The sequence below is a fragment of the Octodon degus genome, unplaced genomic scaffold (assembly GCF_000260255.1).
Source record: "Octodon degus isolate 3935 unplaced genomic scaffold, OctDeg1.0 scaffold00092, whole genome shotgun sequence".
In the NCBI taxonomy this organism is placed as follows: Eukaryota; Metazoa; Chordata; class Mammalia; order Rodentia; family Octodontidae; genus Octodon; species Octodon degus.
The window spans coordinates 4,099,783-4,117,210 of NW_004524668.1; the positions used below are offsets into that span (position 1 = coordinate 4,099,783).

A 17,428-nucleotide genomic window follows, 5' to 3' on the forward strand; every position below is an offset into this window, starting at 1 on the left:
ATTACAGGCACGCACCACCTCATCGCAACCCAGGGGCAGGGCCAGCACTATAGCTGCCTGGGGATCAAACCCCCAGCCCCAGCACCAGCTTGCAGTCACTTTAATCTGCTGCACTATTTGACTGGCCCTTCAAATTTTTATTTATTTATTTTTTCCAAATTTTTATTCTTATAGGTCTCATTATTTTGTGGTTATCTCAGCCTACCCTGGGTGGTGCCAGGGATCAAACCCGCCATCCCTGTGTATGCCTACGCTGATTGTTTATTTTTTTATCTTTTATTTTTTTGGCAGAACTGGGGGTTGAACTCAGGCCTTTGAGTGTGTCAGGCAAGCGCTTATTCTACTAAGCCATCTCCCCATCCCCTAAGCTGATTACAGGTGCTTTTAAAGCACTGAGCTATCTCGCCAGCCCCAAGTCTGAATATTTAAATCTGGATTAATACTATATTAAGTAGGCTTTTTTTTTAATTTTTTTTTTTTAATATGTGTGTGTGTGTGTGTGTGTGCGCGCGCGCACGTGGCCAGCTCAGCCCACCAGGGGGCGGGGCTGGCTGGCATGTGCTGGGGGATTGAACCGCGGTCCCTGTGCTTTGCTAAGCTTGTTCTAAGTAGGTGCTTTAGACCAACGAGCCATCCCACCAGCCCAACTATCCCCATTTTCAAGCTTTCAGGGCATGCCTGGGATCAAACCCTGGCTGCTGTGCTCTGCCTAAGCAGGTGCTTTAGTCTGCTGAGCTATCAGCCCAGCCCTACTATACTCAACCATCTTATGCAGAGGGCAGTGTGGTTCTTTTTTGGAGGGAAGGGTACCAGGAGCTGGACCCGGTGGAATTCACACTTGCCAGGCAGCTGCTGCACCACTGAGCTAAATTCCCCAGTCCTTCAGTGTGGTTCTAACTACAAGAATGATGTTTTACTGTTTTGTGAAAGGGCCATCATGACAGTGCACTTAACACAAACAGTGTGTAGCCTCTAGTGTTTACGTGTTTTGTGTATACAGCTCTGGTGGAAAAGGTGATTGTCAGCTCCGTTTCTCAACGAAACATTAAATGACAATACAGTATAGTTTGAATGTAAGGGTGTTTATTTTCTCATATGAAAGAAAAGTAGGAATTTCTAAGGAGTAACAACTTTTAAAAAATACATTTTTCTTTTAATAGATTATGAACCTCAGACTATTTGTGAGCATCTCCAGTACTTGTTTGCTTTGTTACAAAACAGTAACAGAAGATATATTGACCCATCAGGGTTTGTTAAAGCCCTGGGCTTAGATACTGGGCAACAACAGGTAAGACTTTTTTTTTTTTTGTCTTTTTGTCTTTTCATTTTGAGAGAGGGTCTTGCTTGTTCAGGCTGGCCTTGAGCTCACTTTGTAGCCTGGGTTGGTCTTGAACTCAGAACAATCCTTCTGACTCAGTCTGCTTAGTGCTGGGATTACAGAAGACCAAAGGAAAAATTCAGGGATGCTCAAGTGTTCCTTACAATGTCTGTAAATGAAGATGTAACATGATCCTTTGGAAAATTTTTTATACCTGAATTATTTGAGCTTTTATTTACTAACTCATAAATAATGCATTATTCTCCTCAGTGTTTCTGAAAACTGACCTGTGGATACAGAGTGGGCCAATATACCTGTAGTCTTCATGCAAAAAATGCTGTGTTTGAAGTGCAGATAGTTTATGGAAGATTGATTGCTATTTGTTTTAGATATTGAGAAGCAAGGTACAATTTTTCTTTCTCATTCATCTACACCTGTAGGATGCTCAGGAATTTTCAAAGCTGTTTATGTCTCTGCTGGAAGATACTTTGTCCAAGCAGAAAGATCCAGATGTACGGAACATTGTTCAACAGCAGTTCTGTGGTGAATATGCTTATGTAACTGTGTAAGTAGTTCAGCTTTTTCATGGTGTGGTTGGTTAAACTTGATCATTGCAGCTGCGCCCGTCCAGGTGTTGGGAGGCATGTTTAGGTGAAAGCTTGCTGTTTCATTTATGGCTATGTAGAGTGAGTTGCAAAAATAAGATTGAAGCCATCTAGAATATTAAACATAGACAATCTCTTTGAAAATTTCCCAGGTATTGAACATAGGAGTCTTACCAGGCACTTGAAGTGTTTTTTTTTTTTTTTTTTTGATGGAACCAAGAATTGAACTCAGGCCCTTGAGCTTGGCCAGTCAAGTGCTTATTCTACTGAGCCATCTCCCCAGCCCCAAGTTTTTGTTTTAATAAGCAGTATAAAGTTTTGGGCAACCAACAGTTTTTAATTTTTTTTTTTTTTTTTAAGTAGGGTCTCACTATGTAGTCCGTGCTGGCCTTGAACTTGTGACAATCCTTCTGTCTCAGCCTTTCCTGTGCTGGGATTACCGGCACATACCAACTAAGATTATAAATGCTTTCCCCTCATTTCTGTAGGGTATAATAATATACAATGTGATTGCTTTTTTCATTCTGACCTTAATTTTATCACTCTCTTTTATTGTAGATGTAATCAGTGTGGCAGAGAATCTAAGCTGTTATCAAAGTTCTATGAACTGGAGTTAAACATCCAAGGCCACAAACAGTTAACAGACTGTATCTCAGAATTTTTAAAGGTATTTGAATCTCAGTATATCTATTGGTTTGTTAATAAATATTCTGTATGGTATTTTTAATTATAGTGAATCCATTATTTTAGCATTTGTGGTGTAAGAACTATTGATTGAAAAGAAACTAAAGTACTGCAGCAGGTTGCATCTGAATTTTTGGCAATTCCAACTTAAAAAATTAAGTGTATGAGTAGTAGTAATGAAGGCGATCTTAGGTCTGTTAGCATAAAACTAATTTCTTTTCATGTAATGAGAATTGTATTGCTCTAAATGCAAATCTTTTTTTCTTTTTGTGTTACCAGCAATTGAACTGAGGACCTTGAACTTGCTAGACAGATGCTTAGGCCACTGAGGTAGCTCTTCAGCCCACAGAAAATTTTTACATCAATGTTTGTCATAACCTGTTCCACTTTAGTTTCTGCTTGTGTAGCTTTCTGCAAGTCTAGAAGTGGTTCCTTTTGTTTGAGTGCTATCAAGTATGAACAGACACATAGATAGCATTACAGTTTGATACACAGCTTCCTGTCAAATTTTTTAATATATTTCGTACAAGGGTCTACAGGGTCTCATTACATAGATGGGATTGGTAGTGATCCGTCTGTTCTCAGCCTCCCAAGCTCTTGGATAACAGGCATGCGCCACAACTGCCCAGTCTTAGTCACCATCTCAGTGCACACTGGGGGCAGGATTGGCACAGCTCTCTGGGGATCGAAACCTGATCTTTAATCAGCTGAGCTATCTGGCTGGGCCAGTCCAAATATTTTGTACTTGTGCTCTTAGCTTATCTGTTACCATACTTGAAGCAATCATCTGTTGACTTTATTCATCTAAATACTTAGCGTGTTTGTACGAGTACCATTTGAGCTGTCGGGAGGACAGAAAGATAAAGTATACCTCTGGGAAATGGTAGTGCAGTCTTGTGGGTACCAGGGAAGGTCAGTAGAATACATTTGTATGAAATGCATAGTGTGTCCGCGACCTGAAGTGCTGTGAGAGGAATAAAGCTGACTACAGGCTGGGGAGGGTGAGATGGAGAGGTGGTGCTATTGGAAGTGTAAAAGAGTGAGCCATTCAACATGGGAAGAAGAGTGTTCTGAGCAGGTAAAACATTAAGTACAGAGCCTGAGGGAAAGATGTGCCTGTGGCTAGAGGCTAGCATGGCTGAGTATGCCTGAAGTGAACAAGGAAGGTTAGGATGCTAAAGGGCCATGGCAGACAGGCTGTGTGAGAGTCAGGGCTGTCTGAGGCTGACTTCTATTCTAAGTTGATTGAGAAACCAGAAGGGCTATAAGTGTGAGAGCAAAGCAGTTGCTTTAACAGGACAGTGGTGTGTGCCATTTTAAAAATTGGTTGGACTAAGGGCAAACCAAAGGGTGCATGGTAGCCTGGCATTAGTCAGCTAACTCTTGGAGGAGCTGCATAACTAATGCTTGGCTCTAGGCGGGGAGATTGTTCCGTGGAATAAGTGCTTTCTTGGCAAGCGCAAGGGCCTGAGTTCAATCCCTGGTTCTGCAAAAATAAATAAATAAATAAATAAATAAAATAATGCTTGGCTCTTAGATACATATTTCCAAAGAAAAGGTAATAAAATGTGTGTACTGAAACTAAGGATTACTGAATTTTGTGGGCCGACAAGGTAAAAGAATGAAGTTAACATCACTGGAGGAAGCAGGCTGGGGAAAATTCAGGGTGGGGGTAGCTCCGTGTAGAGCACTAGCAGGCACCACAAAAAAAAAAAAAAAAAAAAAAAAAAAAAAAAACCTTTTGGCTTTGAGCTTGTTCCCTTGGAGTAGTGAAGTTTAAGGGAAAGGAGTGAAGCCTTTAACATCCAAAAGAATGCAGGGCGTTGGGGACATAGCTCGGTGGTCTAAGTGCTTCCCTGGCAAGTACAAGGACCTGAGTTTGATTTCCTGTACCGCATGCCATGCCACCCTAGACCTGGTGGTGCACGCCTGCCATCCCAGTGCTGGGGATACTGAGACAGGAGGATCTCAGTGTGAGTCCGAGTGTGAGTCCGAGCTGTGTAGGAAGACCCTGCATCAAATAAATACATAATTCTAAAAGGGCCAGGTACTGAACCCTTAAGTGATGAGGGAGATAGGAGCAACAAAGGCAGCTCAAGAGAAAGTACCAGTGAGGTAGGGATGGTGTAGAGGAGTGTGATATCAGGGAAGACCATTGAGGAAAGTGGTGGTTCGAGTACTGCCTATGACTTTGAACAAAAGCTACCAGAGAAGGGGGGGGGGGAGGATTAAAATCTCTTGTCAGCTATTGCATTGGATTTCTCTGTTAGCTTTTAGCTCATAAATGACTCATTTTAAACAAGCATACACATTACACATCTCCATGTAGTTTTGTTTTTGGGTGGGGGGAGGTGTTTGGTACCAGGAATTGAACAGGCCCTTGCTCTCTCAATTGAACAGGCTGAGCTCTCTCTCCAACCCTCCATGTAAAGTGTGCTTATCTTTTCTTTAGTCTAGAATTAGTTTTACATGAAAGCATAGATTTTGGAAATAGGCACCTTGAATTAAGTAGTATTGTGTGTATTTGATTGTGTAACAGCCAAGAAGTACCTGTGAGCGTTGGTGAAGGAATTTGAACAGTTTGGGAGGGGGCTAGTTATAAAATTAAACCTTGTAAGTTTTTAAATTTGTCCTGAATCTTCCACCCTTTGCTTTCCAAAATTAATGTGTCTTATTCCTGATTAGGAAGAAAAATTAGAGGGAGACAATCGATACTTTTGTGAGAACTGTCAGAGCAAACAGAATGCTACAAGAAAGATCCGGCTTCTCAGCCTTCCTTGCACTCTGAACTTGCAGCTAATGCGTTTTGTCTTTGACAGGTGAGTCTGTAGAAGCAGTAGGGCTTGCTGTTCACAGCGGAGTAAAATGGGCAGCTTTGCCACAGACAGGTGGAATACGCTGATTAGAATTGGGTTTTTTTTTTGTTGTTGGTACTGAGAATCAAATTTAGGACCTTGTGCTTGCCAGGCAGGCGCTGTGCCACTGAGCTATATCCCCAGCTGATTAGAACTTGAAACTACATTTAAGAAAGTTATAGTGCTGGTGAGATAGCTCAGTGGTCTAAAGCACCTACTTAGAACAAGCTTAGCAAAGCACAGGGACCGCGGTTCAATCCCCCAGCACCACATGCCAGCCAGCCCCGCCCCCTGGTGGGCTGAGCTGGCCACACACATACACAAATTTTTTAAAAAAAGAAAGTTCTAGAGGAAGCCTGCGATTTTGAGATGTCAGTATTACATAATTTCATCATAACTACTAAGCCAGGTACACAATGGAGAAATGGAAAAGTAGGGAATTACTAAAACTTGCCAGGAACTGAATTACCTTGACATTTATTATGTATTTGAAGTAGTATGAATTTGTACTTTTTCAATATTTGCGCAAGTATTTGTGAGAGCATATCTTCAATTTCATAATTAAAGTCAAGACAATTTTACATTTTCATGTGCTCTGTGATTCTGGAAATAGATTTTTTTCATACCTTTTAAACTTTTTTTTTTGGTGGAACTGGTGATTGAACTCAGACTTTGGGCTTGCTAGGGAAGCGCTTATTCCACTGAGCCATCTCCCTGGCCTCCCTTTTAAACTATTGAATATTGTTGGCAACATAAAATTGTATTGATAAAGCATGTATGTTTTATACATTTATTTATTTATTTATTTATTTATTTATTTATTTATTTATTTATTTTTTGCGGAACCAGGGATTGAACTCAGGCCCTTGTACTTGCCAGGCAAGCACTTATTTTACTGAGCTATTTCCTGGCCCGAGCATGTATGTTTTTACACAACATTGTTCAGTGAAATCCAGCTCCTATTAAAATGATTAAAAACAGTGAAATCCCAGTACTGTGGATCCTGAGGCAGGAGGATCACCACCAGCTTGAGGCCAGCCTGGGCTACATAGTGAGTTCCAAGGCCAGCCTAAACTGCACAGTGTTTTTTTTTTTTTTCTTTCTCTGTTGCTCTGTCTCTGTTTCCCTGTGTCTCTCTGTCTCTGTTGCCCTGTGTCTCTGTCTGTCTCTCTGTCTCTGTCTGTCTCTATCTCTGTGTGTCTCCTCTCTTCTCTCTCCCCTCTCCCCTGTCTCTTCTCTTCTCTTTTTCACGGTACCAGGGATCGAATTCAGGACCTTGTGCTTGCAAGGCAGGCATTTATGCCACTGAGTTATCTCCTGGCTTTATACAGTGAAATTTTAAAATTGGGGAAAAAAAAATCCTGAAGAGTTCACACATTGTTCCTGATTGTGTCCTCTTAATTAGGCAAACTGGACATAAGAAAAAGCTGAATACCTACATAGGCTTCTCAGAAATTTTGGATATGGAGCCTTACGTGGAACATAAAGGTATGTTCAAGACTGATCTACTTGTGATGAATATACAGTAGCAGTTTACTGCTATTTCTGTTTGCTAATCTCTGGGGAAAGGGGCTTCTCAGGTGAAACAAGATGTTTCAATTTTCTTATTTATTTATTTTTTATTTTATTTATTTATGTGTGTGTGTGTGTGTGTGGCCAGCTCAGCCCACCAGGGGGCAGGACTGGCTGGCATGTGGTGCTGGGGGATTGAACAGTGGTCCCTGTGCTTAGCTTAGCTTGTTCTAAGTAGGTGCTTTAGACCACTGAGCCATAAGATGTTTCAATTTTCTATGAGTAAAATGTTTCAATTTTCTATGAGTAAACATGTAACAAAGTTAAGATAGTTCTTTAGTATCTATAGTGAAAGATAAAAAATGAAATGGTATTTTACTCTTTGAATCCATATTGTTGTAACTTTAATCTGTCATTGAGTTCTAGCCTGCCTCTCTTTGTGTCCTTTATTAGCGCGGGAGAATGAATTTGGGGCCTCATTCTTTGCATTTATTTTTATTTATTTTTTTGCGGAACCGGGGGTTGAACTCAGGCCCCTGCGCTTGCCAGGGAAGCAATTATTCCACTGAGCCATCTCCCCAGCCCCTAGGGGCCTCATTCTTGCTAAGCATGCATTGTACTAATGAGGCTGCATTTCTTATTGTTGTATTTTAAGGGAAGGTTCTACAGGGTGCTCAGGGTCTCACTACTAGATTGGACTCCTAGTGATCCGCCTGGTTATAGTCTCCCAAGAGCTGGAATGTGCCACCACACCTAGTCTCAATTGCCATGTCAGGGCACCCCCGGTATGGGGCCAGTAGGGCAGGAACCAGGATAGAGCCCCCAGCCTGCTTGCAGGCGCTTTAATCTACTGAATTATTTGGCTGGCCCTTATACTTCTTCCTGCTATCAACATGTAAGAAGTATTTTTGAGAAACACTGAGGCAATAATTATGCAATAATTATTCATATTTATGTCCACAGACACACCCTAGAATGCAATGTCAGGGTTGTTTTTTGAGGTTCTCACTATGTAGCCCAGGCTGGCCTTGAATTTGGTAGTCCTCTTAACCTGCCTCCCAAGGGTTGGGATTACAGGTGTATGTCACTACACCTGGCTATGTCATAATTTCTACATGAAATAATTACTATTGAATTCACTTTTTTTTCCCCCCCTGGGAACCGGGAATTGAACTCACACCCTTGAGCTTGCCAGGGAAGCATTTATTCCACTGAGCCATCTCCCTGGCTCCTTTTTTTTTTTTTTTTTTTAAATAAAGACTCACTTTGTGTAGTTAAGGATAGCTTTGAACTATGTAGCCAGGCTAGAAATGTCCTCCTGCCTCAGCCTCCAGGATGCTAGAATTACAGGCAGGTACCAACCACCACATTGTACCATCACATCCAGCTACTATTTTATTCTTTTAGCAGTTTTCACAAGGAGGCTTTTCTTTTTTTAATTTTTTTTTTTTTTTTTTTTTTTTTTTTTTTTGCTGGTACAGGATCTCACTACATACAGAGCCCGGTTTTGGGCAACCCTGGAGCTGGCACAGCATAACATGCTGTACCAGGTTATCATACACGGGTTCTTGCTCTTGCTAGTCTCTTGCTTATACTGCCAAGCTATCTTCCTAGCTAGCACAAGGCTTTTTGTACAGAGGAAAACGTATTGTCCTTAGCTGTGCATGTTGGTACATACTTGTAATTCTAGAATTTTGGGAGGCTGAGGATTGTATGTTCAAATCCAGCCTGGGTTACGTAGTGAGATTAAGGCTAACCCAAACTGCATAGGGAGATCCTATCTTAAAAGTTTCTCCCCCAAAGGCTGAAACATTGTATGTTTAGCTGTTCATTATGCCAGTATTCTAGAGTTGTTTTTTTGTTGTTGTTGTTTTTTGTTTTTTGTATTTAGAGCAACGTCTACAGGGTCTCACTATACAGATCACTTGTAGTAATTCTCCTGCTTTTAGCTTCCCAAGTGATGGGATTACAGGTCCGCGCCACCACACCCAGGCTCTATCAGTCTCTCAGTGTGCCCAGGGAGCCGGGCCCTCACAAGCACGGCAGGCCAGGGATCGTCCCCTGTGTCTGCCTAAGCAGGCACTTTAATCATCTGAGCTATGTGGTCAGCCCTAATATGTATATTTTGGTAAACCCCATGTATAATATAATCTGTGACCTGTTATCCCAGTGGTTGGGAACTTGGGTTAGGAGGGTCACCTTTAGTTTAAGGTTTGTCTTACTATGTTCAAAGATAGCCTGCACTACATACTGGGACTCTGTTTCAAGGAAACAACACAGGCTACACCACCTAAAGAAATCCAAGGTGGAACTGATCTAGATTGTTACTAACACCTCTTCTGTCTTCCATTTTTCTTCCTATGCCTCCTTTTTTTCCCCCCAGCTTACCAAGAGAAAATTGGCATGATCTTTAAGGATGTACAATCTAATAGTGTGTACATTTTTGAAAATGTTTTTTTTGTGTGTGTGTGTGTGTGTGTGTGTGTGGAACCGGGGATTGAACTCAGACCCTTGCACTTGCCAGGGAAGCACTTACTCTACTGAGCCATTTCCCTGGCCCCAAAAATGATTTCTTTTTTTTTTTTTTTCTTTTTAATATTTATTTATTTATTTAGTGTGTGGCCAGCTCAGCCCACCAGGGGGCAGGCGGGCTGGCATGTGGTGCTGGAGGATTAAACCGAGGTCCCTGTGCTTTGCTTGGCTTAGCTTGTTCTAAGTAGGTGCTTTAGACCACTGAACCATCTCACCAGCCCCCCAAAAATGATTTCTGATGGGTATGGAGCTAAAGTGTTACCTTACAAATATACCCTTTGCCCATGGCCTACATACCATATCTAATTTTTGTTTTTATTTACAACGCAGGAGATTGAATCCAGGACCTTTGTTTTATTTTATTTTATTTTATTTTATTTTTTATTTTTATTTTTTTTTTATTTTTTATTTTTTTAACATTTATTTATTTATTTAGTGTGTGTGTGTGTGTGTGTGGCCAGCTCAGCCCACCAGGGGGTGGGGTTGGCTGGCATGTGGTGCTGGGGGATTGAACTGTGGTCCTTGTGCTCTGCCAAGCTTGTTCCAAGTAGGTGCTTTAGACCACTGAGCCATCTCGCCAGCCCCCGAATCCAGGACCTTTGCACTGTGCTGTGTCCCCAATTTTACTTTTCAGAGGCCCTTGCTAAATTTTGTGGGTTGGATTTGAGGCTCCAATCCTCTTGCTTCACCTTTCCAGAGTGCTGGGATACGGGGCTGGGCACGCCTGACCTGTATACCAGTGTTGAAAGCAGTTTGTATTAATGAACTTGACTCTTTCCCTCCAAAATATCTACCTTTCTCTAATTATAGTAACTTTCCATTTTACATTCATATTAATTTGTGCATATATATATATATATATATATATATTTTTTTTTTTTTAATAATTTTTTTTTTTTTTTTTTTTTGCCCAAATAAGGGGTTTTTTTTGGTCCACGCTGGCCTTGAACTCACAGTGGGAGTGTCCAGGGAGAAGGCTCAGTAGAATAAGTGCTTGCCTGGCAAGCTCAAGGGCCTGAGTTCAATCCCCGGTTCTGCAAAAAAACCCAAAAAACAACTCACAGTGGTGCCACAGCTTCAGCTTCCTGAGTGCTGGGATTCTAGTCCTGTAGCACCCCGCCCGGGTACTTTCCTTGAGTTTTGTAGTCTAGCCTGGCTTCACACTTGGAGCAATCCTCCTGCCTGCCTCACCATCTTGTGCTGGGATTATATCCATGTGCTATGGCACTCAGTGGGGTAATTAGTTCTGTAACAATATATAACACCTGTGTACCAATAGTTGGTTCTTGTGAACATAAGGCTCAAATAGTTTTCTGTGTTGCCAGGGTGCCGTTGAGTTAGGTCAGCTCCATTGAGTACCCAGACAGAATACTTGTTGCCACCAGCGTAATCGTAGAGGGAATGGACAGTGAATGATAACCTGCTCAAGAGAATGTATCGTCTCTAATAATTTGTGAAAATGAAATTTTGCTGTTGTATGCAATATGTTTTGAATTTTATCGGGTGTGTAAAAGAATTCTTTGGACTAAAAAAGACAAGGACTGTGGCTCAGTGGTAGAGCTCTTGCCTTGCATGAGCATGGCCTTGGGCTCAATCCCCAGCACCACAAAGAAAAAGAATTGTGTTTGGGACTATGCATTGTCACAGTATAAAAAGTATTGTTATCTACAATTTCTTTTCCCATTTTTCTCTGGCTCCAGGTGGGGCCTATGTGTACGAGCTCAGCGCAGTCCTCATACACAGAGGCGTGAGCGCTTACTCCGGCCACTACATCGCCCATGTCAAAGATCCACAGTCCGGCGAATGGTACAAGTTTAACGATGAAGACATAGAAAAGATGGAGGGGAAGAAATTACAACTAGGGATTGAGGAAGATCTAGGTAAAACCTTTAAGTTGTGAGTGCCCTTTTAAAATACAAATTTTTAAACCAGAAATACTTATATGTTACTGTGGCCCAGGAATGTTCCAGGCAATTACAGATATGTACATTACTTAAACACAAAATCATTGAATTATTTTTATTTATTTTTTTATATATTTTTTTAATTTTATGTGTGTGTGTGTGTGTGGCCAGCTCAACCCACCAGGGGGCGCGGCTGGCTGGCATGTGGTGCTGGGGGATTGAACCGCGGTCCCTGTGCTTTGCTAAGCTTGTTCTAAGTAGGTGCTTTAGACCACTGAGCCATCTCACCAGCCCCTGAATTATTTTTAAATAGTGTTAAATTTTTTGTTTTGTTTTGGTTTGTATCTTATGTTTTCAGGAAAGCGTGAAGGTAAATGATCAGTTTCCACTTACTAGGTTTATACTTCATAATGAAGGGGCAAACGCTGGCAATAAGCAAACAATGATGAATGCTTAACTATCTAACACAGTTTGTCTTTATGTTTTCTGATTTTTGTTTTTTTTGCTTTTTTAGACAAGAGTCTTTCTGTGTAGTACAGGCGGGGCTTGAATTTACTTTTTAGTCCAGGCTGGCCTCATACTCAGTGAGTGGTCTTCCTGCCTGAACCTCGCAAGCACTGGGATGGCAGGTGTGCATCACCTGGCCCAGTGGGACCCACTTTTTAGTCTAGGCTGGCTGGAACTAACTCTTGGGCATTCTGCCTGCCTCATCCTGCTCCATGGTGGTATAGAAATGTGTGCCACCCTGCGCAGAGCTAAGAGAACTTAGTCTTTCCCTGGGTCAGGAAATAGCTCCCTAAGGGAGTGTTGCCCTGAGAGACAGTGCCTCCTCTAGAGTGTGCGGAAGGCCCCTGGAAGCCTCCACCACTCTTGTGCTGAGGACTGTCATGTCATGTTTGGATTTTTTCTTTTGGTATTTAGTACAGGGGTTCACTACACAGATTGGACTCATAGTGATTCTCCAGTTTTCACTCTCCCAAACACTGGGATTACAGGCCCGTACCAGCATGCCCAGTCTCAGTTGCCATCTCAGCATGCCTTGGGGCCAGGGACTGCAGGGCTCACTGGGGCATCAAACCCTGGTTGCTGGGCGCTTCCTATGCAGGCACTTTAATCCGCTGAGCTGTCTGGCCAGCCCTGAAATTCCTCACATTTGATTGTTTAAATGTGGCTTTGTTTTTTCCTTGACATGGTCTTACCTTGTAATGTGAGCTATCCTTGAATGCTTTTGTTGATGCAGCCCAAGCTGGCCTCATGGTGATCTACCTACCTGAGCCTCTTGAGCTGGGATTATAGGTGTGTCCCACCATGCTGGACATGGGCATTCTTCTTTTAACTAGATAAGTTTTTGCGGAGCCAGGGATTGAACTTAGGCCTTTGTGATTGCCAGGCAAGCGCTTATTCCACTGAGCCATCTCCCTGGCCAGATAATTTTAATGTTTTGTTTGTTTGTTTGTTTGGTTTGGTTTTTGTGGAACCAGGAATTGAACTCAGGCCCTACACTTGCCAGGCAAGCACCTATTCTACTGAGCTGTCTCCCTGGCCCCTTTAATGTTAATTATGCTATCATAACCCAGCATGGTGGCCCTGTCTGAATCCCAGTACTTTTAAGCTTAGGTAGGATGATCACCACTAGTTTTTTTTGTTTTGTTTTGTTTGCGGAACCGGGGATTGAACTCAAGCCCTTGCGCTTGCCAGGGAAGCACATATTCCACTGAGCCATCTCCCCGGCCCTTTTTTTTTTTTTGTTCACTACTATTTTCAGTTCAGCCTGAGTTATAGAATCTTAAGTTAGTGAGACTTAAACAAAAAAATCATCTTGAAATGTGTTTTAAAACATTTGTCTTGGGGCTAGAGAGATGGCTCAGTGGTCTAAAGCACCTACTTGAAACAAGCTTGGCAAAGCACAGGGACCGCGGTTCGATCCCCAGCACCACATGCCAGCCAGACCCGCCCCCTGGTGGGCTGAGCTGGCCACACACACACACAATAAATAAATGTAATAAATATAAATAAATATTAAAAAAAAAACATTTATCTTGGAGCCCAACAGATAGTTCAGTGAACTAAAGCACCTGCTTAGGCAGAGTGCAGCAGCTGGGGTTTGACCCCTTGTGTGCTGTGTGGACAGGCCCTGCCCCGGGTGCATGCTGAGACTGCAGTTGAGATTGGGAGTGGTGGCGCACACATATAATTCAGTTTGGGAGGCTGAAAACAGGAGAATCTCTGAGTCAATTCTATGTAGTGAGACCCTGTAGATCCTGTACTAAATACATTAAAATTCTTTCTTGAACAGCTTGGTGAATTTTGAAAAATGTGTATAGTGTATACATGGACTGAGGAGATAGACGGGTAGCATAAGCACCTGTCTGGTAAGCACAAGGGCCTGAGTTCCCTTCCCGGAACCCACCCCCTCAAAAAAGTGTATATTAATGTAACCTGATTAATTCATGGAATATTTCTATAATTCCATAAGGTTTCTGTAACCTCGCAGTCAAAACCTCCATCTCCCAGAAGCATCCTCTATTCTGGTCCCTACTACCAGAGACTCATTTGAGGTTTCCATAAGTGGGATTATACAAGAATGCCAGTTGTTTATTCCTTTCCCTTTGGCTCCATATGGTCCTTTTGGCAACTCATGCTTACTGTTGGTTTTGTCAGTATTTAAAAAAAAAAAACAACAAAACAACTTAAGCAATATCCCATTTTATGAATAGAGTAGTTTTTTAATGCACATTGTAACAGAATATCATGGTTTTCATTTTCAGTGACAAATGTAGTAGGCTGGTAGCCCAGGCAGTTGGGCCAGTGGAACCTGCCTGTTATCTTCCTGTTCATGTACCATTCTTCACTAAGAATAAACTTAATGTAACTTTAAAATATGATGAACTGTGACTTGGTTTATATAGTGACTAGAACCACTTGGTACAAACACATCTGTCACTATTACCTGTCCTTTTACTAATAAAATTAATAAGCCACCCGATAGGACAGTCATGCTTGTTCAACTGGTAGTTCAAGCCATCCAACGAGACTAATTTAACTCCCTATTGAGAAAGTGCTAAGCAGCTACACATAGTGTCATTTATAACAAAATGTAAATATTCAAACTGCAGCATTACTCTTAAGTTTTAGAGTATTGAGTTCAAATACACATGTGTATTGAATTTAAATTTTTTTTTTTTAATTTTTTTTTTTTTTAATTATGTGTGTATGTGTGTGGCCAGCTCAGCCCACCAGGGGGCGGGGCTGGCTGGCATGTAGTGCTGGGGGATTGAACTGCAGTCCCTGTGTTTGCTAAGCTTGTTCTAAGTAGGTGCTTTAGACCACTGAGCCATCTCACCAGCCCCTTTTTATTTTATTTTATTTTATTTTTATTTATGTGTGTGTGTGTGTGGCCAGCTCAGTCCACCAGGGGGCGGGGCTGGCTGGCATGTGAATTTAAAAATATGTGGGTGCCGGGGAGATAGCTCAATAAAATAAGTGCTTGCCTGGCAAGCGCAAGGGCCTGAGTTCAGTCTCCGGTTCCACAAAAAAACAAAACAAAAAATAGAAAACACATATGTCACAAGCTGGGTGAGGTGGCAATCGCCTCATCACAGTCTTCCAGAGGTTAAGGCGGGAGGGTTGCTGCAAGTTCAGGTCAAGCCTGGGCTGCATGTTGAGCTTAAGGGCAGCCTGAACTTAGCAGTTCTTAGGCTCTCTATACATGGATAGATAGATAGATAGATAGATAGATAGATGGATAAGAGATATATAGTTGGCATGGTGGCACATGTCTATAATCTCATGAGACTGTACTTCCAAAAAAAGTTTTTACATCCTCATTGTATGTTCTTGTATTAAAAACACAGTAAAGGGGCCGGGGAGATGGCTCAGTAGGATAAGTGCTTGACTAGCAAACGCAAGGATCTGAGTTCAATCCCTGGTTCCACCAAAAAAAATAAATAAATAAAAATAAATAAAAAATAAATAAAAACACAGTAAAACAAGTGATTGTTTACCAGGCTACTCATATTAAGATAAAAAGATTCACAAAGTTACAGTCTCATGTTCTTAATGACTGTTAGTCTGATTAATTTTTTTAAGTGTATTTAGTACGGGTTCTTCACGTTCTCATTGCAGAGATCTGCCTTGTAGTGATTCTCCTGTTTTCAGCTTCTTAAGTGCTGGGATTACAGGCATGCCACCATTCCCAATCTCAGTCATATTCTTGAGCACCCTGGGGCTGAGGCAGCACAGCATGCTGGGGCTTGAACCCTGGTCCCTGCATCTGCCTAAGTGTGCTTTAATCCACCGAGCTATCTGGTCAGCCCTTGATTAATTTTTTAAAATCAGGACTATAGTAAAAGTCATTTCAGGAAGTGCAGTACGTGTCATCTTTTAACAATGAGATGTGGCAGGCAAGAGTGGCCCTCGGTACTTCATAATTGGATCTTTGAGAAAAATGTTTATGCTCCATTCTCTCCATAAATGAAGAAATTGTGATCATTTTAGTGAAATTGTGTTTTGATTTCTCTATCCCAGCAGAACCCTCCAAGTCGCAGGCCCGCAGACCCAAATGTGGTAAAGGGACTCATTGCTCACGAAATGCATATATGTTGGTTTATAGACTGCAAAGCCAAGAGAAGCCCAACACGACTGTGGAAGTTCCAGGTAATGTGCTTTTCAGCACAGCACCAGGCAAATATTTGAGAATGCCAGTGACAAGCACCAGATTGTACTTAGTATGACAGGTTGATTCCACATGACAAATGTGAAGGGGAGTGAATAATAATAATTACATTTGCTTTAAAATAGTGAATTTGAGAAATAAAAGAGCCTTTACTTCCATTTCTGGAGCTATTCCATTTCTTCTAAAGATGTTCAGTTGCAAAGGTAATCAGTATACTTAATGTCATCTAGTTCAGTTTATATGACGCAAAAGGTTGCACAGACCTAAAGATGGTTCTTGTCAGGTCACCTAGCTTGCCGGCATTCCAGGCTGTTTGTCTGGAAATGGTGCGTATCAGACCTTTGCTGGTCTGAGTTACTGGTGCCATGGACAGCTAGGCAGTGGGAGGAACAACTTAGGGTTGCTTAATTTTTTTTTTTTTTTTTTTTTTTTAGACAAATAACATAGAAGTAAGTAGGTGCCATCGAAGTCTTAGCTCACATGTCATAAGACTGAGATGCAGATAGAATGTTTTTCATATTTTCTTGTGAATAGCCTTTCTTCAAGAGCTGGTGGATCGGGACAATTCCAAATTTGAGGAGTGGTGTGTTGAAATGGCCGAGATGCGTAAACAGAGTGTGGACAAAGGAAAAGCCAAGCATGAAGAGGTTAAGGAGCTGTACCAAAGGTTACCTGCTGGAGCTGGTCTGTAAGATATTCCGGGACAGCACTGTTGCCATTAACTGCCTTGTTTGTTGTGTTCGCAAAAAATGTGTATGGACAAACTTTTCTACCCTTCCTCACAATCCACCAAAGGCAGTGTACATGCGATAAAATCACTGTGTAAAACAGCAATAACCTGGTGTGTAACATTCCAGATAACACTTACTACTGTGTACTTTTGAAAATGGGATGCTGTTAATAAATTATAAGGCTTAGCTTAGGTTAGCATTGTGCATATATGCATATGACTAGTAGATTTTTCCACTTTGTCTGGTACTGACTTGTTTCTAAGGACAAACCTGATTGGATGACAATGGGAGCAACTGGTCTGGTCTATTTTTGCATAATACCAACAGCCATACTTACTTAGTTTTTGATACATTCAGATTAATTTGAGACTTAGTATCAAGTGTTACGCATACGAATATAAAAACTATAGCTCCTCCCTCATTCTTAGAATTATTACGCATTCTTTTACTGTATATAGGTTTATCTAAGTGTCTTAAAAACCAACCAACCAACCAGTATTTTACATCTGATTTATCTGTGGTTAAAAGAAATTCTTTGTCATTTCACAGGCATGAATTCCCAATATTTAAGTCCTGTTTACCAAAGGGGCAATTTAGACCTAAGTTAGATAA

General features: G+C 41.5%; 1 protein-coding gene across 4 annotated transcripts in view; it reads left to right on the forward strand.

Annotated features, from left to right (window-relative positions):
- The window catches only part of Usp48 (ubiquitin specific peptidase 48), a 96,759-nt gene that overhangs the window by 36,570 nt on the left and 42,761 nt on the right, over positions 1-17,428 (forward strand). For 3 of the 4 annotated variants that reach the window (XM_023722481.1, XM_023722479.1, XM_023722482.1), the window contains 8 exons: positions 1,161-1,288; positions 1,759-1,883; positions 2,482-2,590; positions 5,293-5,426; positions 6,868-6,950; positions 11,207-11,386; positions 15,938-16,066; positions 16,620-16,769. In XM_023722481.1, the coding sequence (XP_023578249.1) occupies positions 1,161-1,288; positions 1,759-1,883; positions 2,482-2,590; positions 5,293-5,426; positions 6,868-6,950; positions 11,207-11,386; positions 15,938-16,066; positions 16,620-16,769 (1,038 nt within the window). The remainder of the gene's footprint in view (positions 1-1,160; positions 1,289-1,758; positions 1,884-2,481; positions 2,591-5,292; positions 5,427-6,867; positions 6,951-11,206; positions 11,387-15,937; positions 16,067-16,619; positions 16,770-17,428) is intronic. The other variant, XM_023722480.1, reaches the window with a different exon arrangement.